At 38.7% G+C, this 23,772-nt stretch overlaps 1 protein-coding gene across 4 annotated transcripts; it reads right to left on the bottom strand.

Moving 5' to 3' along the window:
* Window positions 1-1,126: 1,126 nt before the first annotated feature.
* sgk2a (serum/glucocorticoid regulated kinase 2a) lies at window positions 1,127-18,604 on the bottom strand. Of its 4 annotated transcripts, none has more exons than XM_041798363.1 (14): window positions 18,419-18,604; window positions 14,565-14,705; window positions 14,366-14,433; window positions 13,763-13,824; window positions 13,303-13,360; window positions 12,694-12,777; window positions 11,268-11,399; window positions 6,744-6,856; window positions 6,549-6,585; window positions 6,333-6,419; window positions 6,044-6,139; window positions 5,175-5,330; window positions 2,359-2,448; window positions 1,127-1,706 (listed from the first exon to the last, which is right to left on the bottom strand). In XM_041798363.1, the coding sequence occupies exons 3-14, from the start codon at window positions 14,378-14,380 to the stop codon at window positions 1,551-1,553; spliced, it is 1,086 nt and encodes a 361-aa protein (XP_041654297.1). In that variant the 5' UTR covers window positions 14,381-14,433; window positions 14,565-14,705; window positions 18,419-18,604; the 3' UTR covers window positions 1,127-1,550. The 4 variants fall into 4 exon arrangements, with proteins under 4 accessions (XP_041654297.1, XP_041654299.1, XP_041654296.1 ...); XM_041798365.1 differs by having other exon boundaries at window positions 13,763-13,821; XM_041798362.1 differs by having other exon boundaries at window positions 14,632-14,705.
* Between the last annotated feature and the right edge of the window lie 5,168 nt (window positions 18,605-23,772).

Genomic DNA, 23,772 nt, shown 5'->3' with positions numbered 1-23,772 from the left:
AAGAAAGCTAAGAAAACCTAAAAGAAAAGTTTGAATTAAAGTGAAAAAACATTGTAGAAAATGTAAAAACATAACGAAAAAGAAAAAAAGACAGTCAATGACAAGAGCAACAATGAATAGGATAAATTCATAGCTGCACTGGACATAAGTCCATCTTCCATTTTCTTAGGGCTAAAAAGAAAGTAATGATGGTAACAATATGTGAAGAATGAGCTGTGATAACCATTTTTGACAGAAGCCTGAAAATTCCAAATTCAGTCTAGCAGCTCAATGGTAATGAAATGGAGTGGACTGATATTGGTAATTATAGCAATTAAAGTAGATAAATATTAATATCTTTAAATGTACTTTGTGATGCCGCAAATTCATCCCACATAATGTGAATGTCTCCAAAAACAGTGATATATTCTTATAATCAGGAGGTAATAAGAGTACAGAATGTAAGAGTGTCACCAGTTAATGCAGCACCAGTTCTCATGATGGTTCTGACTTCAGAAAAAATAAATGACAAAAATGTGACACGTCACTTCAATCTTCTAGTTGTGTTTGATGATTCTATTACTTATGACTTTCTAATTTAAATTTTTTTAAATATTCTGTTTGTCGCAACTTTTATTTTTTAATAATTTTCAATTACTATTTTGTTATCTTTGGTTTGAGAAATAAAGGTTGTGGCTGTGCTGTTATTTGTAGTCTGTTACTTCTTACAGACCGGCAGCATAAGATTGCTCTACATAGCCACACCAGAAATCCTCTTGCTTAATAAGTGGACCTTATGTTCATGTTTTAAAACTCTTTGATGCTGATGCTGCACAGAAATCCACAGCATGTGCATTTTAGCCAACATTGTGGAAGTTCCCTGTGAAATCTGTAGACAAGTTTGAGACATGTTGAGACTTTCAATTATACAGACTGTTCCTTGTTACGTAGCAATTTTAAAAAGTTCTCAAAATATGTTATGATAAATGCTGTAACAAAACATTGCATAATCAAAGCAGATGACGTATTTCTGTATAAGTGGATACATCCCAGAAAAATTTCAACATTGTCTCAATTAATTCTGTCCACATTCATACAAAACATGTTCTTTTAGGTCTATTAAAATGAGAGAGTGAGACAGATTACATATAAGCCAGTGCAAGAGCACATTTTAATGCTTTTTATGAAATTTTCAAACAGACCACTGAATCAGTGGAAGCTTTTGAATTGGATGAAAGAGAAGCATGTGTGATAAATTTAATATTCTACATTCCTTCAGTTCATATTTAAGATATCGATCTAAAGATTATCCATGGTTTTCCAGGAAAAGACCTTGGACTTCAGAATAATAATACAAAGGTTTTACATATACTTCATCTCAACTATCTTCATTTGTGGCATGATTCCTTTTTGTCAAAACAATCTCAAAATGTGTTGAAGTGATCCACACCATTTGGAGTATCTTCTATGTGCTGTTGTGATTAATGCCATTCCGGAGCTCTTCTCTGTACACAAGGTGCATTTATTTTCATGCGGTCTTCGGTCATAGAGGTCAATAACTCATGCAAGCCTCACAGAAAACTGTCCTCAGTGGCAACAAATGAGAAGCCATTGAAGGCATTGTTAGAGCTGTTTCCAGCACTGAGCTCTGGGGTTCGACTCACAGAGTTAGGAACCAATTCTCTGGTGAACTCTGGATCAATATGCTGGGTGTCAGCTGGGCCCCTCTGAAAGACCAAAACAGCATGTGATAGTACATGATAAGACGTCCTTATAAAAATCAAACAAATAGTAAATGGTCTGAAGTTTACTAACACCCAAGGCAAAACCTTGCAATGCAATATTACTCTTAACTAACATCTTATGTGAATAAAAGAACCATTGCAATGGCCCAATGCAGGTTCATATTAGGTGCACTGGTTATTTGTGGCCTCTATAACTGACCTGAAATGAGAAGATTTCCTGCAACAAAACATGTAACAGTGGTATTTATAGAGAATCTAACAAAACATTGAATGATATTTGGAAACAAAATAAGGAAAACATTTATTTTGAAAATTAATTTGGATTGAAATTGTGACTATGTAAAGAACCTTACAGAAGTTTGGACTTTGTCACTTTTTATCTAAGACAGGTGAAAGGATTTATGAAAATGTGCAAGAATGAAGGAAAAAATACAAGACAAAGTGAACCACTAGAAGATGTCTGTGAAAAAACTGAAAGTAAAGTCTATGAATGTAGAAGAGACACTGTATATGACATGCACAAAGATGCCATGGCTGCCTTGTATGCTGGGCTGAGCATTTCTAAAACAGATTTAATTCTTTAAAGCTTGAAAAAAAGAACAGTTGAAGTTCATTGAAACAACAAACAACTTACCACATTAGGGTTGTAAGGAGGAGTGGTTCTCTTGTGGTAAAGGTCATCCCAGTTAATTGGACTGAAAAACGTATGGTTCTTTATTTCCAGCTATAAATACAAAAAGTTAAGAATTTGTACTTTATTTATCTTGTCTTGTTAAACTTCATTTAACTTGTCTTGTTAATAAGTAAGACAGAAATAAGGAGGACATTAGAAAATGAAAAAAAAGGTCTACATCATTTTTTTAATATGAGAACTACAGTAAGATAAAATGGGGGTAAAATAATTACGGAAAATAACAGAAAGTGAGGTGGCCTCAAAATATGGCAAAAACACAGGAACAACAGGAATGTTGGCAAGTTGACAGTTGTCATTTAAACTATCAACCTGTCTCCTTGACCCATTTTCGGCAAGGCTCATTAAGGAAGTCTTAAGTCTTAGCAAGTCTTAAGTCTTATCAACAACATGGCATAGTAATGTCTTTATCAATAAATTCTGCACAACAGACTTTTGAAATTAAAGTAACCTCTCCTCAGAAAGCCTCTTGTCAGTGTAAGCACCTTAGCTTTCTAAAGACCTAAAAACCTTCCAGGAAGTTGTAGCTGAACAGTTCAGTGATTTTGTGTGTAAAAAAGTTTTAGGATTTAGAGCCCACCACTAACACTGAAATACCTATAGTAATTTAAAAACTTCACTTCATCTCAGCATGAAAAAATTCTACATAGCACCAAACACCACTGGTAACTCTGCCATTGTATCAACTTCTCACTGAGCTGAGGCGCAAGCGCACCTACTACAGCGGCCAATAAGAACGCTCCTTCCATCCTGAGCCGTGATTGGCTGTGAGTACTAGCCTCCATATTGGCTGGAGCATCGTCCCTTGCTGGTTTTCCTCAAGTGAGAGTGCAGCGCGAGGAGGGATTGCAGAAGTGTGTTATTCTTTTAGATGGCTGCAATAATAAGACCCTGACAGGTTGTGTTGTTTTTGTGGGCATACAACACTAAAAATAAATCGCTTACTGCAATTCTAAGGGCTATAAATGCCTATTTTGTCAGAAAAATGCAGTCATGCTATTAATTTTGGAAAGGATTGCATCTTCATGGCACAAATTTCCCAGAACACATAAACACAAAAGATATCAGAAAATTTTTTACAGACCAATTTAGTTCCTACAGCCTTGAATTTCTCATTAATATTTCATAAAGCACTGCACATCCTGCTTACAAGCACAGCTGGAAAATGAAGTCCCTTTTCAAAATGATATTTCTATTGTTTCTTTGTTAGATTTATCTGTATCTTGGAAAGGATTAGGCCTACTTTCTTTTAAGTTTTAAAGCAAAACATCAGCCTATCAAACTAAGCATGACATGCAGCCAATGGAGGAGATGGGCTCCTCCATTGGCTGCATGTCATGTTTAAATGCACAGATGATCGAGGAAACAGGAGAATTAATGGACTGAGATTTACATATGAAAACTTAGAAATAAAGATAAATATAATCATTTCCAAGAAGTAGATAATAGGAAAAAGGGAAATATAGTGGAAATAAACATTTGAAAGGCTCTCCTTTCTCCAGCTACACTCATAAACACGCCACTTTATGAGAAAATCCGTGAGAATTTAAAGGCAGTAGGGACTAAATTTGTCCATGGAAAAAGAATTAATCTCAGCAAATACCTTCATCATACCAAGACTGATCTAGCAATGCATTTTTGTGTTTATACATGCCTTGAAATTTCACTGCCACACTACTATGTTGATGACAAGGAGGAATTAGGCGATGGATTACTTTCATGCACCCATATATACTATAAGTTCTATGCATTATCATGACAGCAAAAATGCATTAAAAACAGTTAATGTGCTTTACTATCTCTGTTTAAGAGAGAGATTTATTTTGCAGTAATTTCAGAAATAAATCACTTTAAAAACAGTGACTGTGAGCATTGATGCCATGGAAACATTGCATCATCTGCGTCAGTTGTAGCAGTGTGAACTGTTTGAACATCATAAAGGGAAAAAAAAACTTCTTGAAGTGTTTCAAGATAACTAAACTACAAAGTAATTTAAGATTATTGAAGCCACACAAAACACGCCATACATAAAAGTGATATAGCTGGTCGGTGGTTATACTTTGGTTATCTAGATGATCTTTATACTGTTTAAAGAAGTTTGAGAAGATCTGTTCCTTCAAGACTTTTTTCAAGACTTCATCCTCCACACACCTTGGAAGTTGGGGAGGTTGTACCAAATATTCCTACTTCAACTTTAAAGTGCATCTCCTTTCCCTACACAAGGCTGTTAGCCTCATTCTTCTTTTTGTCTTTTGCTTCTTCACTGATGTTTTGTTAGTCTCAAAGTGATGTTGTTATTCCCCATGAACAAGTTTTTATCACATACAAGCATGTGTTGGAAACTTCTTGTTGGTGAGGTCACAAAATATTATAACAAAAGAACACACTTTTGAGCTGCATCAGCCACTTTAACCAGGATTTAGAGCGGCGACACAGGAGTAAACTTTTAAACAGGGATGTCTTCTCATCAGTTAATGAATTCAGTGATTTTGGACACAACACTTCAGCACGTCTCTGCCGTGGATATGCTCGGTGTTTATCTTTTGGAAGTACAAAATGATAATTGAAAAGACCATGAAAAGTTTAGCTTGTTTTTTCATTTTCCAACTCTACTGTAGACAGCTGTAGAAATCAGTGATTTATGATGTCGGTTTGACTAATCTGCATTAAACCTTTGATCACTCATTTCTTGCGTGATTAATTATTTGAAATAAACACATTTTGACAGCACAACTTTTTCCTGAACATAACAAACTTACAAAATCAGCGATGGCCCCAAGGCGCCTGTGCTGGTCCTTCTGCAGAAGGCCCACCAACAGAGAGCAGACAGCGTCAGATTTCCCAGGGGGCAGCGGCAGTGGCTTGTGAAGGATTCCATCATACATTTCACTGACATCACGGCTGTAAAAAGGAGGCTAAACCAGAGAGATCAGTCCAAACATCATTAATATTAACCCACACCATGACTAAATTTTTAATTTTTATATACGTAATTAATAAATTGGTTTTATTTTTATATCTTAAATAAGTATGATTGATTTATTATGCAAGTGTAAATTGGACAAAGAAAGGGGCATTATTGTAGACAAAAACAAAAATACAGTGCCAACAGATTCATTAAACTATTATTTTGCTCTAATATGAGTTTATGGCCATGCTAAACTCTGTAGGACTTATTCAGCACGGAAGTGTCATATTCATTAACATTACTACAATTGCAATGCTTGCATGGTCATATATCAATCATACACAGACACAACTTGTGTTATTGGGGTAAATGCTAAAACAATTTGTGGCTTAGACTAATGAGCAAGATAAATGTGATAATTTTGCCAATTAGTTTTTTAACGCACAAGACTTCTGCCTCTTTTTCTATCACACCTTCTCGGCTCAGCCACTCACAACTGGCTGTTGATCAGTGTATTTGGTTCATTTAAGGTACTTGTTAAAGATTCCATCAGCCAAAATCTTTATCTTGTATACACACACAAACAAAATGTTTAGGAGCATCTCAGAAAATCAGAATATGATGAAAATGTTTTTCCCATATTTCAATTAAAAACAAAACCCATATTTTCTAGATTCAAAATATGGAACCCAAAGAAAAACAACAGAAAAACAAAATTACCAGGCTATAGATCATCTCATAGAGCACTGCTCCCAGACACCACCAGTCCACTGTCCTGTCGTATGGTTCCTTACGCAGAACCTCTGGTGCCAAGTACTTGTGATAGACGAAAAAATATAAAAAGTGAAAAAAAAAGTTGAGAAAAGACCAAGTGAGAGAGCAGAAAAGATGAGGCAGACAGTACTTTCTGTGCATAGGCTATTTTTTGTTATTTGTTATTGTTATATTGTTATTTATTTATTTATTTTTTGTTTCGTTTTGTTTTCATTTGTTTATGTTTTTTACTAACCTCTGGAGTCCCACAGAAAGTAGTAGTGGTTCCCTCTGCCTCTATACCTTCTTTACAAAGGCCAAAATCTGTCAGCACTACATGTCCCTGCACACATAAAACACAAACTGGAGCCCTTATTTAGTTCCACAGTAAAATTGCAGCAATTAAAAATAAAGACTGAAATTAATAAATTACTTGAGTTTTAGACAAATAATCGTGTCAAATCTCACTCACCTGGGAGTCCAAGAGAATATTCTCTGGTTTTAAATCTCTGCAACAAACGGGACGACACAGATTATCAAGCAGACAGAAATGTGTGCATTTATGTGAAGGTAGTTTAGAGTTGGAACCACAAGGCTCTACAGCTTGTATGCCAACTCAAAAAGGTATTCTAGTTAATAATAACAAAGTCTGTGTCAAGTGTCTGACCTGTAAATTATGTTAAGAGAGTGAAGATAGCCAACAGCACTTGCTACCTCGGCTGCATAGAACCTTGCTCTGGGCTCTGAGAAACACCTTTCCCTTTGCAGGTGAAAAAACAACTACAATTGATACAGAAAAAAGAAGAAAACATTGGTGGGCTTATAACAACTTTATGAGGATCACAGATAAAAACATAAAAATGGTAGAGGGAGGCATATTCCACTCAGAAGGCTTAACCTAAAAACATAAAGAACACCTCTAAAATACAGCAGAAAATCATTTGGATTTTAGACAAAAATTCGACAAGCATTCCAGCCATGACATGAATTTCTTTTTTTCAGTCTTAATTATTTTTGGGACATGTCTTGTCTATGTTTAAAACAAATATGAAATACACAGAATAAACATTTAGGGAGGATATCATACTAAAGATAACCCTGAAAATGGGGAACTTTTGCTCTCATAATTAAATCACAGATGTAAATTCCTGCTGACAGGGGTCTGTCTAAATTGAGGCAATAGCACATTATGACAAGTAGAGATCTACGGAAGAGGATAAGGGACACAGGCAATGGTCAAAAATAATGCTTCGAGATTAAAGTCGAAATGACAAGAAAAAAGTCTAAACGTTAAAAATAAAGTGGAAATTTAGCAAATAAAGTAGATCATTAATTTCAAGATTTAAGTTGAAATGATGAGAAAAAAGTCAAAATGTCAAGAATAAAGTTGCATTTCAACTTTATTCCTGACATAGACTTTTTACTTGTCATTTTGACTTTAATCTCAAAGTGCCCAGCATTATTTTTTCTTCACCTGTGTCCCTAATCTGGTTCCATAAGAGATCTGATCTGCTTACCTCCTCCTAACTCTAATGTTTATTTGTTGTTTGGAATTGAGGACTCATTCATTAAAAAGGACAACCTGGAAAGTGTATTCACTAAACAGAAAACATAAGGTTTGATTTCATTAACAATTTTCACATAATGAGGCAAAAGCCATAAATAGTGCCCTTTTAGATCTGCAATGATTCTCGGAAAGCTTACTGGGATCACTTGCAGGGGAACACAGAAGGTTCCTTATAACAGCTTTCCTTCCTTAATATGAGAAATCTAACAATGAAGCTGAAATTTTGGTTTATGTTAAGTAAATACACCTTATATGGGGTGCAGTCGTTAATGTACAGAGCCCTCAACAATTTCCCTTTTCCAGTCAGGAGGGATGATGCCTGTTCTCCATACCGAGCAGGTGAGAGCATGTAACCACAGGAGGGAGGTTTCACTGCCCACGTTCATTTAGTGCCCACCACAGGGAAAAAACTGGACCATCATTCCTTGATATCTGAATCTTCTGTCAAGATCCTACCAGCACAAGCCTTTACTGTGGAACAGTGCAGAGAGGATGCAGCTGCTTTCAGGCTCTGTAGGCCCTGTAAGTTGGGCGAGCATTACATGTGCCTAGTTGACCCTCTACCGTCTCAGAGACTGTATCAAAGCATATTCATAGAAAGCTGACTGAAAGGGAAAAGTAAGTGAAGAAAAGGTGCACAAGCAACAGGGATGAGTTCAGCCCTCAGAGGAGACAAAGTAGATTCAAGAACTTAATGGAGCTTCGTAAGGAGTGGACTGAGGCTGGAGTCAGTGTATCCAGAGCCACCACACACAGACAGGTCCAGGAAAGGGGCTATAAGTGTCATGTTGTTTGTGTCAAGCCAATCCTAAACTACAAACAATATTATAAACATGGAAGTAAATTTTCAATTGAATTTGGAAATCAAGGTCCCAGAGTCTGGATGATCAGAAAAGCACAGAATCCAAGGAGCTTGAAGTCCAGTGTTTTCAGTTTCTCATAACAAAGTCTGCTCAGGGCCTCACTTTGGCCAGGGGATGGCCTGATCCAGAATCCCAGGCACACCATCTGAGCAACCTGGCCCCCTCCTTAGCTCCGATCTTCTTCTCCAACCCCAGGCGCAGATGGCCAGCTGTGGAAGTTAGCCAAAGAAGATGAAGACATGGAAAGCCAAACTTCTTAAAGACTGTGCAGACCAGGTCTGCCAGGAGTTTCAGGTCATCTTCAACCTGAGCCTGAGTCTGGAGAGGGGCCCGATGCTGTGGAAGACAACCTGTTTGGTTCCTGTCCCAAAGACTTCGCACTCAAGGGGGCTTAAGCATTTAAGCCCTGCCACCTCTCATCTGATGAAGACCATGGAGAGGATCATCCACAGCGACCTCTGTCCCCTGGTGAGCTTGAACCTGGACCTCCTGCACCAATCAGATATCAGGGTGCATGACACCATCATCTACCTGCTGCACAGGTCCCTGGCTTACCTGGAGAACACCGGCAGCACTGTGAGGGTCATGTTCTTTGACCTCTCCAGTGCCTTCAACACAATCCAACCTGCACTTCTCAGGGGGAAGATGGAGAGGGCGGGAGCCGACTGTCACCTGGATGCATGGACACTGGACAAACTCACCAACACACCACAGTATGTGTGGCGTCAGTGCTGTGTCTGACATGGCGGTCTGCAGCACAGGGGCCCCACAAGGGGCGGTGCTCTCCCCTTTTCTCTTCTCCCTCTACACCCTCTACTGCTTTAGTTAAAACTCTGGGAGATGCCACCTGCAGAAGTTCTCCGACAACACAGCAAACGGGAGATGTGTGTCTGAAGGGAATAAGCAGGGGTCATCATGGACTTTGTGGGTTGGTGTGAGACCAACCAGCTACAGATCAACACCTGCAAGACAAAGGAGTTGGTGATTGACTTCAGAAGGAAGACAGTGACTTCACCAGTGAAAATCCAGGGTCTCAACATAAAGAGGGTGGAGGTGTATGAATACCTGTGGCTTCAACTCAACAACTAATAACACAACACAGACATCCTGTACAAGAGGGGCCAAAGTCATTTGAACCTGCTGAGGAGACTGAGGTCTTTTGGAGTTTGCAGGACTTGTGGCCTACTGAGGAGAAGGGTGCACAGAGAAAGACAGGAAGTGGCTGAATAAACTTGTCAGAGGGGCTAGTTCTGTCCTGGACTGTCCCCTGGTCTCTGTGGAGGAAGTGGGTGAGAGGAGGATGTTGGCTGACATTCATCATGGACATCCCCTCTCATTCACTGCATGACAGCGTGGGGCCCTGAGCAGCTTCTTCAGCAGCAGAGTGTAACACTCACCCAGTAAGCAGAAGCACTGCCGCAAGATCATTCATCCCTACTGAGGTCAGACTCAACACCACCTTGTGAAATTTCTTATTACACCTCAAATAGATGAGAGTACATAGATACAGTATATGCAAGTGTAGGGGAAGAAAAGTGTTTATAGTTGTACATATCTTTGTACATAAAAGCATAAACACACTCTGAGTATTTCAGAAACTGCTGTTCTACTGAGATTTTTGAACACAACCATCTCTAGCAAGACCAGCAGAAGACCACACCAGGTGACACTTAAGTCAGGTAAGAACAGGAAATGGAGGCTACAATTTGCACAGGCTCATCAAAATTGGACAATAGAAGATTGGAAAAATGTTGCCTGGTCTGATGAGTCTCAATTTCAGTTGCAACATTCAGATAGTAGGGTCAGAATTTGGCAATAACAACATGAAAGCATGGATCAATCCTGCCTTGTATCAACGGTTCAGGCTGATGATGGTGTTACGGTGTGGGGGATGTTTTCTTGGCACACTTTGGGCCAATTAGTACCACTTGAACATTGTTTAAATGCTACAGCCTACCTGCTTATTGTTGCTGACCATGTCCATCCCTTAACGACCACAGTGTACCATCCTCTGATGGCTACTTTCAGTAGGATAATGCACCATGTCACAAAGCTCAAATCATCTCAAACTGGTTTCTTGAAATTGACAATGAGTTCACCGTTCTGCAATGGCCTCCACAATCACCAGATCTCAATCCAATAGAGCTCCTTTGGGATGCAGTGGAAGGAGAGATTCCCATCATGGACGTGCAGCTCACAAATTTGCAGGAACTGCGTGATAACCCTAACCTAACCCTATCATGTCAATATGAACCAGAATCTCAGAGGAATGTTTCTCACACCTTGTTGAAACTACAGCAGGAAGCATGAAGACAGCTCTAAAGGGAAAAGAGAGTTCAGCCTGGTGCTAGGAAGGTGTACCTAATAAAGTGGCCGGTGAGTGTATATTGCTAATATCTATGGCCTGTACTGTGAGCTGCTGTAATAACCAGAAATCCCATAACAGTGAAAAGTTTCTGTTTTACCATTCATGCAGTAAAATTGTGGAACAGAAAGTAGTAGTGTGCGTGAAGTTTTTGTCTTTCTTTCTTGTCATTTGTTCTTATAAAACAGTTTGTCGCTGTTGTCATTTTAAATCTAAATAAATCAGTCAGTCAGTCAATCACTTTTTGGTACATATTCTGGGTTAGGATAAATTACATCTATTTTGTCATATTTGTCATATTTTTGTTTTTATTATCTGTTTTGTCCCTTTTACTTTTATGCCACAAAAACATCACATGTTCCCTTTATTTATCTTGTTGAACACTTAGAAACATACCTCTCCTCCATTCACATAGTCAAGAACAAAGTAGAGTTTCTCTGGTGTCTGGAAGGAGTAGTGGAGACAAACCAGAAATGGATGTTTCAGACTCTTCAACAGCACATTTCTTTCTGCCATAATGTTCTTTTGCTTAAAAAAAGGAAGAAGAAAAAAAAAAGAAAACAGATGTTAAAAGAAAATGTGCATCTTTTAAAATGATTAATCTATTTATTCCCAAACAACTTCAGTAGCTGTCTTGATTTGTTGTTTTGACCTCAAATTAGATATTTACACCTTGTTGTGGTTACCTTTTTGGAAATTATGCCCAATTGTCCTCATTTTATTGGTTAAAAGGCATGTTATTCAATCTTCGGGATCAATTCTTCTGTGTTTAACATGCAAATGAAAAAATATCTGATCTTCTGTTGGTTTAGACAAAAGCATCCTTACTAAAAGCATGAATAATATAATGTAAAAAGATGAATGCACAGTGTGTAATATTTTGTTACAGTGAAATGGAAGTTAAAAGCCACCACTTCTCTTTGTCCCTCAATGCCAAACAGAAAACAAGTCATGGTTATTTGAGGGGTGGTATGACAAGAAACTATTTATCTCTGACAAATAGGCTGTCAGAGTGGGACAGTGACACAAAAGCTTAATTTCACAAATGACTGACAGCCAAGACTGCTGCTGTAGTTTCTTTATCCTCTCTCCAGTGAGGAGAGTTAGAATCCAGAGATGAATATTAACTGAGAGTTTCCAAATGATCTTATTTGAATGATTGATAGTAAGATTATTTTTCCCTTAACAAAAGAAAACACTGAAGACAGAATCTTTAATTAAAATAATGATTTTACAGTCAGCAAGAAGGCTGAACGCTACAGCCATGATGATCTGAACACATATGCACCAGTTTTCAGGCTGAGAAAGACAACTGAGGAATGAAACAGACTTACCATCTATCTTTTAAATATTACTTATGACACTTATCCCAACCAAACAAGTTGACTAAAGAAAACAGAGCTAGATCAGATATTCTCTGTGTGTTTGGCCAAAACAAGTGGTTTATTTGCTTGGGGTTGTAAACTCTATCCTTTGTACAGAACAAGCTGTAGATTAGATAAGATTAGGATCATGTTGCTTGGCTAAAACAGTGTTTACTAATAACACACTTGCAAACATTTTCTCCTGGCTTGCTTACAGTACAATAGCCTGCTTCATCAGAATTCAGACTAGTTTGAAAAATAAATCTTCATTTATTTCCTTATCATAAACTCTCTAATGTCAGCTTTCTGAGGGGTTTGAAGTTTATACGTTTATATATTATATCTTAAGTGTTTTAAATCGTCTCTTGTATAAAACTTATAGCTTTCAGCTCCACCTTTAAGCACACTCTGATGATGTTTTTTTTGGCCTGAGTAAATACCAAAAAAGCAGAGCTTACCTCTTTTTTCTTCAAAATGACTTTCTTTTGCAGTACTTTGACAGCATAGAATTTGTTATCCGCTTTCAGCTTGGCAAGCAGGACCTATGTGAAAGTTAGTTTGTTAGCAGGTTGTTTAATTTGTTAATTCAAACAGTCTGTGCCACTGTCTTGATAAACTGCAAGAACATTACAAAACAAAAAGGTCAAAAAAGAAGCCCCTTTCATCTGTGATTTAAAAAATTACAAACTTCTATGTATCAATCTGCATTTGTGGTTTTCTCCCATAAAAACACTTCACTGCTCCTGTGTTGACCTCAAAGATTTTGCTGTGGCATTGACCTAATGAGGTAACTTTAAGAGGCCTCAGTAGACTGTACGTTAATGATTGATGAAACATTGATTAACATTCTAAGCAGACATTTGATTGCAGGATGACTGAGTGTCTGACTTGTCTACAGTTTCAGTTTCTTATCTTTCTCTCTCTCTCTGTCCTTCAGAGAAAGTGCCTAATTTCCTGTTTGTGAATGTATGACTTAAAAGTTGATAATAAGAAAACATCTCAAGAAAACACACAGGATATAATTAATAATGAGACATACAATGAAATTATTGATTCTTAAGTGTTACCTTTCCAAATGTCCCCTTGCCAATGACAGCCAAGAAGTCGAAGTCAGTTGGCCTGGCACTGAAACAAAACATGAAATATTAAATTAAATGTTTTTGGCCTTTTAGCCAAGAGAACTGCACATTTGAAAGCACTTAATATCTAATAGCTTACATTTGGTATCAAAGCCATGAGCAATTCATAAAATTAAAGTGGTTTTTCAGTGGATAAGAATTTACACTTATAAAATGCAATGTTAACATAATGTAAAAAAAAATAAAACAATACTTCAGCAATTAAGGATGCTGTTAATTTATTCTGAAAGAGGTCTCAAAATATTTTGAAAATATTTGGCAATGCCAATAGAAACATAATCTTAGTAGTGACATTTTTATTATTATTATTTTGATACATTTGTAGCTATTCATAAATGTGGAGCTTTTAAAAAGAGCAATGTGCTGTTGTGAGAGTGGAGCTGCTGACTGAGGGTTTGCTGAAGGTCCCAGGTTGACATCATCATGAGTAGAGGAGGATGGGTACTGCTGCTGAAGGACAAACAGGCATAAAGGAAGTCAGCAAAAGAAAAGTACACTTTGTATTTGTTTGCACAAATAGTATATATTAGATCACAACTGTTATTTCATTACTATCAGACACATCTGTCTATTCTGTTATACCTAAAAGGAAAAAGAACAAATTTTGGTTGATACAATTTCTTTTGCATTAGTAAATAAAACTTGGGTGTAAAACCGCGATGTCTAACCTTAGAAGAACCTGAAATTAGTTAAACTGGTGTTCTGTTGTTTGGAAGTGACCTAATACATTCAAATAGTATTTGATAAACTAAAAGAGGAACAATGTTATTCATGTTAGATTTTAAATATGCATAGATCATAGTTTTTTAAACAAACTTTTCTTAAATATGGAATTTAAACTTGACTGTCTGAATATCCCCTGTCACATGATCCACTAAAACCCATGCAAAAGCAAAAGGACATTAATGGCAAAATGCAAACACAATAAAGCGATCATTTCAAAGTTAAAAATAACCACAAGTCAAACCAAAAATGGCTAAAAAGAACTCACATTACTGTTTGCCATGGCTTTTAACCATTCTACTCCCAGTGGAGGTTTGGCATCAGTGATAGACAGATCTGTGAAAGGCAAGTAGGAACTCAGAATCATGAGGTCAGCAGCTGTGCAGCATGGAGGGGGAAAATGTGTTCAAAATTTTGGAATTGCCATACCATTGACAATTTATAATCATTTCAGTGGTCTCACATACATATTTGAGTCCTACTGTCTGTGTGTGTGTGTGGGGGGGGTGTAGCCGGTTGCAGCCGGTTGCTGACCTCTAGACAAAACCCTCCGTGGAGACTTGGAGAAGCTGGGAAGCTGGTATTTCTGGTTTGTATGGAACAAGATGCTGGAACAACAGAAACACAAAAAGAACATTGTGTTAATGACTTTTTTGTTCTGTCAGTGTAGGGACTGCACCACTGAATATGTTTACACAGTAAATATTATTGTTTCATTCTTTCAAAATATACAGGATGACCAAGGTCTCTCACGCAAACACATAACTAATGGAGAGAGAGAGAGAATACTACATTGGAATCTCTTTATTTAATTGTGGGGATAGTATTGAAAAGGTAGAAATTCTTATTGATTTTTTTTTTTTTTTTTTTTTTGCATAATTTATTTCATAAACTTGTCACGTTCTGGAGGCTGTAACTACAATTTTTCAATAACTTCACACATCTGACACTATGGTCAGAGTCAGTATGTTTTAACCAGTAAAACATTAGAACACAACACTAAAGATCAGCAAATGGTTATGGTACAACATTTGGGGCATCTGTGGTTCAGAGTTGGTCATTTGCAACTGGAAGGTCATTGGTTCAATTCCCAGCTGCAACAGTCACATGGTGATGTGTCCTTGGGAAGGATGGTTAAAGGGATATTACAGTACTTTTAAACTTGGGTTGTCTAAGGCCTCACCATATCCTATGACTGGATCAGCTGTTTGGACATGCATGCTTTGACAAAGACAACAACAACAAACTAAATTAAAACTAATTATATCAGCTCAGTTTTCCACTTCAACTGCATACACTTTGTTTTCACACAGACAGTAGCTTGTCCAAATACCCCGTGTTCCAAATTATTATGCAAATACAATTCCAAATACACAAACATTTGATTTTAGGTTTTCTAATTAAAGTTTTCAATTGTGCTGCTTCTCCAGTCAGTTTACATCGCTGACATCAATCTCAGGCAGGTTTGGTCATTAGTTTGCCAGGTGAGCCTAATTAAAGGGGAAAAAATTTTAAAAGACTGTTCCACATTATTGTCACAGGTTGCATGCAATATGGGGAAACAGAAAGATCTTTCTGCAGATGAAAAGCATGAAACAATGCAGTATCTTGCAAAAGGTATGAAAACACTGGATATTTCACAAAAAAATTAGGAGAGATCATTGTACAATGAAAAGACTTGTGATTCAGAGCACAGTGGGTTCGTTCGGATAAAGATGCATTAAGGAAGCTTTCTTACAGGCAAATTCATTGAATGAGGAGAGTAATTGTGAAAAATCCACTGATGAGAAGTAAACAGGTTTTGAAGCTGTAGTGCCTCTGGAGTCCCATGAACCTCTAGATGCAGGATCCTCCATAGGCTTGCTGATATGTGTAAAGCTGTATTTCAGCCACCCTTAACCGATACCCACAAGGAGAAACATTTGCAGAGGGCTCAGAAATAAATGAAGACTAAATTTCAAACAGTTTTATTCACTAATGAATGCCATGCTACACTGGATGGTCCAGATGGATGGAGTTCAGGATGGTGGATGGCCACCATGTCCTGACAAGGCTGCAACATAAGTAAGGAGGTGGTGGAGTCATGTTTTGGGCTGGGATCATAGGAAGTGAATTGTTGGCCCCCTGATGGTGTCAGAATGACCTTCGCAAAATATATGAAGTTCCTAACTGCCTATTTCCTGCCATGGTGTTAAAAGAAGAACAGTGCCTTTCAGAGTAAAATCATTTTCATGCTGCAAAAATAGCACTGAAGCCTCGGATGCTAGGGAATAAAAGGAGAAAAATCATGGTGTTGCCACCATCATCTCCTGACCTCAACCCTATTGGGAACCTGTGGAGCATCTTTGAAAGGAAGCTCTATGAGGGTTGACGGCAGTTTACCTCAGAACAGCAGCTCTGGGAGGCAATTCTGGCATCCTCAAAGGAAATCCAAATTCAGTGGATGAGAGAGTTGTTAAGGTGATATCAAAGAAGGGCTCCTATGTTAATAAGGAACTTCAACTGTAAAGATGTTTTTGATTGAAATAGCATTGATTTGAGGAAAATTACATCAGAATTCTATTTTCAAAGCTCTGTTTTGCATAATAATTTGGAACACTGCATTACAAGTTATATTGCAAAAAATGAATTGTCATCATGAGTAATTTTGTTGAATAAAACCACGATTACAATATAATTGTTGCAGAATGAAAAATCCTAACTGCTGAGTTATCTTAGTTTGTTGTGTTGTGTCTGTTAAAGCCACAGACCCAAACAGCTGATCCAGTCATAGGATACACTAAGGCGGAAGAGCACGTAGCTGAAGATTGCCTTGCAAAACACAGAGACTTTCTGGCTGAAAAAAAAAAAACACTTCAAAGTGTTTTAATATGCCATACAATTGAGCCAATACTTTTTGCCCCTTTTTACCTAAAAAACTAAATTTCAAGAAGCAACTGTACCGTCTGTTGTGCTGTACAGCCTAGCCGCCCTAGAGCAATCTGCTTTAAGTGGCAATACACACTGAAGTGTCTGGAGTGTAATGCCATTGCCCTTGCCAAGTACCTTAAACAACCCAACTTCAAAAATACTGTAATAACTCTTTAACCCCAATTTGCACCCACTGCTGCATCTGTTAGGTGTACATGTGTATGGATGCATTTGAATGGCATAAGCTAATACAGGTGGCCAATCCTCCATAGCAATCTCTGCCTTCAGTGTTTGAATATAGAGTTAATGGGTGTGAATGCGTAAATGTGACCTGCAGTGTAGAAGTACTGTGAGTAGTCAGATGCAAAGCTGAAGGCCATTTAACATTAAAACTTTGTCAGTGTTGATTCGGTGGTACACAATATGCTGCAATGCTACTTTTATTCTAAAAACCACGGTAATAGAAGTAGATCACACATGAATAACAATAGGAAGTTCATAAGCATTTGAAGAATTTAATGTAAAAAAAAACCCTGCACATTTGAAAAAGGGAATATCAAGTTTCATTAATCAGGTGGAAACCAAAACAGTCTGAATAAATAGCTCAATACTAACAGCTGTCCTGCTTTAGCATTTTCCCTCATTGTGCAACCATGCAACCTTTGTTTAAAGTATCTAACTTTAGTTATTCACTCCAATTCTAATGTGTTTTTCTTCTATATCAAATCTACATGAAAAAAACACACTAACGTGGGTCAAATCTATTTGCATGTCATACCGTTTAAATCCAAACTAAATAGGAAGTGTAAAATATTTGCTTACTATTCTCAATTTTCCTTGCAGTTTAGATAACTACTGTAATTGCCACTACGTACACCCATCAAACCAAACTGATGTAAAAGCCTGGTGAATAAATCTGAGACCCCACGGGGAAAAAGAATCAGTAATAAATAGGAACACAGAGGGATACAGAAAGGACATAACTGTAAGTTAAACTGAACAAGCAGTTGACAGTAATATATATTCATACTTCACATGAAAGAATAATCAAAGAACATCAAGGAAACTTTCTGGGACAAACAGCTGGTATGGGACAAATATGAACCTGACAGAGAATTTCAACGATAACTAATCTTGCATTGACCGATTATAACACCAAGAGAGGGTCAGTTAATTAAGAATTCAAGAACTCAGTATCACATCTGATCTGAAACAAACAATCAAGTATAAGCAGTATTCCATAATCAGCGGTCTGGTGAACTGATCAGATGCCCTTGAACAAAAGACCTGCTGATAGAGGACACTTAAAGGAATGCGCTCTTCCCGGGACACTTCTATCCCCAGAAGAGAAAATCAGTTTCAGCCATGCAGAACATCGCTGTTTTTCATGTGAAATTGGTAGTTTGCTCACCTGTGTACCTGAGATCAGAATGTCATTATGAAGGTAGTTTGGTCGGTTAAGTACAACGAGGAGTTTCAAAGCAGAGTAAAAGTTGCAGAGGGCTCACAGCTGAAGCTGATCAGGGAACAGTTTAGAATGTTATTGTAGACCGTCGTGAGGGAAGGTTAACTTCCAGAGAGTTAATCATTGATAAAACCCAGGGGGCGGAGCAAGAATCTGTTCGTCTGTGACGTGTGTGTGTGTTTGTGTTCCGTCTGGAAAAAGAAGGTGGATTTTTCCACAGATGCAGGAAAAACCTGGGGTCCGTCCGAAAAGTCCAGAAATTAATTCTTAAGTCCTGTCCTATTTACTTTTTTTAACCTCGATGAAAAACGCCACAAAGCCAAGGGGAGGTGGGTGTAAGGGGAATGAAAAACCACATTGATGGGGAGTTCGACAGCACTTTCACTAGGTGGATGTTACGGATATGGCGTCAGTTAACTGTGTAAAAACTACTATTTAACGTTGATGGACTACAAAATGCGCATCTATCACCAGCGCGTTCTCCGAGTTGTTTACTGCAGCCGATGAAAAAACGTGAAAACCTCGGCCATGAATATCAGGGTTTAGCAGCGTCAGTTTGCAGCGTTCCTAGCGAGCATGCCCAGAACTAGACCAGAGAATAACGGAGGGATAAGCACACAGTAGGGTATCAGCTCCGCTCCAACTGGATCTCTCTCTCTCTTTAAGGGAGGGAGGAAAACTTCACTCGCACACGTCAACTGATACACCTTAGATGCGCATGTGACAGCACACACCATTGTATGCTGTCTGCTTACATGGACAGTGTCTTGTTCCAGTTTCTGCCTGATTGTTTGAGTCCATATAGCGACTTTTCTAGCGTATACACCAACTTTTCATTTGTGATAGATTTCACTTCATAACCCTCTGGCTGTTCCATGCATATTTCACAGTCTATTGGTGCATGTGGGTAGGAATCAGGTTTTCCTGTTCTACTTTTTGCATTAACACCCTGACACTAGTTAGATTAGCAACAGGAGAAAAAGTCTCCTCATAGTCTTCTCCCATCTGTTGGCTATATCCCTGGCTACATAACATGCCTTGTATTTTTCAGATCCTTCCGTATTATTTTTGAACCCACCTGCCCCCCGCTGCTTTCTTACCTTCTGGCAAGTTTGTTAGGGTAAATGTCTTCTCTTAGCGATTCTATTTCCTCATCCATTGGTTTAATCCACTCTTGAGATGGGTGTAGTTACAGCTTCCCTGGATGTTTGTGGAACATGACACATCAATCTGTGACAACAATCAATGTAAGTCTGTACCTGATTATCACTTCCCTCATCAGAAACATCGTCACTTCAGTAACTTGGCTTCTTGCTAACTCTAGAAGGACTGAGAGCCCTGGGTTAGTCTCACTTTCCTGTGTTTGGTTGTTCACTATAGATGTAGTTACTTGAACCTGGTCCTCAGTGCGGACTGGACTTTCATTAGTATTGTGTCTGGTTTTGTTAGCTTTATGCTGCATCTCAAAATCATCACCATTTGACATGCCAGTCTGAGTCTGTTGCTCTGCAACTGTTTATGTTACAAACTTCAGTCTGTGTTTGTGCACTTTTCTGCTGTCAGGATAACAGGCCATGTACGCTGGGCTTTTTTTTATTATACCCAATAAAGAGTCCCTCCTCACAACTTGAGTCTAGTTTTCTTTTATCATCTTTGTAAGCATAACACACTGACCCAAACTTTTGCGTTCTGGACAGGATTAGTCTCCTTTCTGTCAGCATAAGGTGTCTGTTTTGTACAGTTGTTCAAGCATCTATTCCTCACTATAGTTGCTGTCTGTACTGTATGTGTGGAACTTTTTACTGTCTCTGTTTTGTAGGATGTCTGCCCCTTGTTTGAAGATAACTCTGGCTCCATTGGAGGTACAGTGCTGTGAAAAAGTATTTGCCCCCTTTCTGATTCCTGATTTTTTTGCATGTTTATCACACTTAACTGTTTTGGCTCTTCAAACCAATTTTAATTTCTCACAAAGACAACCCTAGTAAATACAAAATGCAGTTTCTTTGGGACTCCAGGGAGCCACAGTAAGAGCCATTACTCACAAATGGAGAAAACTGGGAACAGTGGTGAACCTTCCCAGGAGTGGTCGGCCAACCAAAATTTCACCAGGAGTGCAAAATCCTATGTATTTTCATAATAATGTAAAAGTTTAAAGTACTTACCTATTGATCCCTACTTTCAAATTTTAAAAATGCAATTATTATCTGTCTTATTACATAAAATGGACATATGACAAATATTTTAGTCCAAACTGTGCTAACATTGCTGTTTGAAGTTATGATTTAAAGGGGGAGGAAAGACTGAAAGAATAATGTACTCAAGTAAAATTGTAGTATCTTTGAATAAAATTCACTTAAGTAGAAATAAAATACACTATGTTGCCAAAAGTATTCACTCACCTGCCTTGACTTGCATATGAACTTCAGTGACATCCCATTCTTAATCCATAGGGTTTAACATGGCGTCGGTCCACCCTTTGCAGCTATAACAGCTTCAACTCTTCTGGGAAGGCTTTCCACAAGGTTTAGGAGTGTGATTATGGGAATTTTTAACCATTCTTCCAGAAGCGCATTTGTGAGGTCACACACTGATGTTGGACGAGAAGGTCTTGCTCTCAGTCTCCGCTCTAATTCATCCCAAAGGTGTTCTATCGGGTTGAGGTCAGGACTCTGTGCAGGCCAGTCAAGTTCATCCACACCAAACTCTCTCATCCACGTCTTTATGGACCTTGCTTTGTGCACTGGTGCACAGTCATGTTGGAACAGGAAGGGGCCATCTCCAAACGGTTCCCACAAAGCTGGGAGCATGGAATTGTCCGAAATCTCTTGGTATGCTGAAGCATTCAGAGTTCCTTTCACTGGAACTAAGGGGCTAAGCCCAGCTCCTGAAAAACAACCCCACACCATAATACCCCCTCCACCAAACTTTACACTTGACACAATGCAGTCAGACAAGTACCGTTCTCCTGGCAACCACCAAACCCAGACTCGTCCATCAGATTTCCAGATGGAGAAACACGATCCGTCACTCCAGAGAATGCATCTCCACTGCTTTAGAGTCCAGTGGCAGCATGCTTTACACCACTGTATCCGACGCTTCGCATTGCACTTGGTGATGTATGGCTTGGATGCAGCTGCTTGGCCATGGAAACTCATTCCATGAAGCTCTCTACTCACTGTTCTTGAGCTAATCTGAAGGCCACGTGAAGTTTAGAGGTCTGTAGCGATTGCCTCTGCAGAAAGTTGGCGATCTCTGCACACTATGCGCCTCAGCATCCGCTGACCCCGCTCCGTCATTTTACGTGGCCTACCACTTCGTGGCTGAGTTGTTGTTATTCCCAATTGCTTCCACTTTGTTATAATACCACTGACAGCTGACTGTGGAATATTTAGGACAGAGGAAATTTCACGACTGGACTTGTTGCACAAGTGGCTTCCTATCACAGTACCACGCTGGAATTCACTGAGCTCCTGAGAGCGACCCATTCTTTCACAAATGTTTGTAGAAACAGTCTGCATGCCTAGGTGCTTGATTTTATACACCTGTGGCCATGGAAGTGATTGGAACACCTGATTTCAATTATTTGGATGAGTGAGTGAATACTTTTGGCAATATAATGTAGCTGGTCTGTAAATTGCTGTGTAACTGCAAATTTGAATGTTTTCAGAAGTCATTGCTACTTGACTCTTTGGTGGCAGCATAGGTCAAATAGCTGGCTACTTTCACATAACTGATGGAAAGCTTGGACCAGCATTTTTTTAAGTTCTAGTCTTTGTTAGATGCTGTGTAATATGGCAAAAGTACGATCATTTTCTCAAAAATTACTTGACTAAAATCAGTGGTTTTAAAAACACTTAAAAAAAATTAGTACTAGCAGGCCTACACAACAAAGTACAAAGAGTTGTAATGGTAGATGTGGCACTGGCCTGTGGTGGCTGTGGACCTAAGGGGTGTGGGGCGTCTCTTATTTTTATGCACACAAGTTGGCATCCCTAGGTGTGACAGTCTGGCCTCTTCCATGCCCAAATGCTAACAGCTCTTAATTAGCTTTGGATGAAGGAAACTCGGTTCAGCAGTGCTGATGGGTTGGTGGACAGGTATACTCAACCTCATCACCTCTCATAGATGGATCTCCCAGGTGCTGATGGTAGTAGTCCTCCTCCCTTGGTGGGCTTTCCTTGGCTTAATAGCTGCTAAAGTCATCGTTAGCCACGGTCAGTGCGAGCAGTAATTTAGAAGAGTTACCATCGTCTTCATACGTTTTACCTTTACTGTTGTTTGAGGATGAGCTAGATGAGCAGTAAGATATGAGGAGAACACATAGTGCTTTTTAATCCATTCTTCTCTCCTGCTTCTTGTATTTTAAAGCCAGAAGAAGAAGTCCAACATCCTCGTCACCATTGTTGCATACTATTACTTGCATTTAATCATGATATAAAACCTTTCTTCACTTTATTGACCAAATGGTGAACATACAAGTTATCGCCTCATGGTTACTTCATGTTCCTCTACTTTCTTCCTGTTTACAACTCCCGCAAGACTTGTTAAATCCAATAGCCTACATGACAGTTAGCTCTAGTTGCTGATACCTTTATCACACACGTGAAATGTTACCGTCTTTCACAGAGCCCAAGTCTGTCATCACAAAGTAAAATCTCGCTCATTCCTTTTTCCTTCTAATATATATCACTAAACTTTATGCCCATACTACTATAGCATGTATTTCTGCCTGCTTTCGTTGTCCTACTGACTTTTTCATTGTTGTTATTGTGTCCTCTGTCACAGGTTTTCTTATCATGTTCACAGTTGGTGCAGGATGGTTAGAATACCATTTCTCCAACTGGAGAAGTGGAAGCTGAGAGGGTGAGGGCAGAACTTTTACCCTCATAGCATGGGGCGACTGTGGCTCATTAAGTAGAGTCAGTGGTCATGTGATCAGTGGGTCGTGGGATCCCCAGCTATTGCAGGTACATGTTGATGTGCTCCTGGGCAAGACACTTAACTCCAGTTTGCTCAATTGTACTGGGCTAATTCTCCATAGCAACCTCTGCCTCCGTGTGTGAATGTGGAGTCAAGCCAAATGCCTTGTAAAAGGGCTTTGAGAAGTCAGATAGAAAAGCACTATACAAGCTTAAGTCCATTTACTATAGCCAACCGTTGACACGCACAAAAAACATAGAGTTTTTAGTCAGTGGTACAGCACGTGACCTTTATCTGCTCAGGAAATACAATGTGTGAGGCTGATCTCTCAATTAAGACAATGGTCAGTGGTTTCAGTTAGACAGTACAGCTTTGGACAT

Source organism: Cheilinus undulatus, linkage group 11, assembly GCF_018320785.1.
Source record: "Cheilinus undulatus linkage group 11, ASM1832078v1, whole genome shotgun sequence".
Lineage (NCBI taxonomy): Eukaryota > Metazoa > Chordata > Actinopteri > Labriformes > Labridae > Cheilinus > Cheilinus undulatus.
The sequence above is the reverse complement of the archived record's forward strand: the minus strand, read 5'-3'. Positions and strand labels throughout refer to the sequence as shown.

What these genes read in the sequence shown, in the direction of transcription:
- sgk2a (XM_041798363.1), bottom strand. An exon ending in TCATTTTGAAGAAAAAAGAG is followed by an intron (nt 11,400 to 12,693) that starts GTAAGCTCTGCT and finishes CCTTTTTTTAAG; the next exon opens with CAAAAGAACATTATGGCAGA. An exon ending in ATATTCTCTTGGACTCCCAG is followed by an intron (nt 6,420 to 6,548) that starts GTGAGTGAGATT and finishes TTATGTGTGCAG; the next exon opens with GGACATGTAGTGCTGACAGA.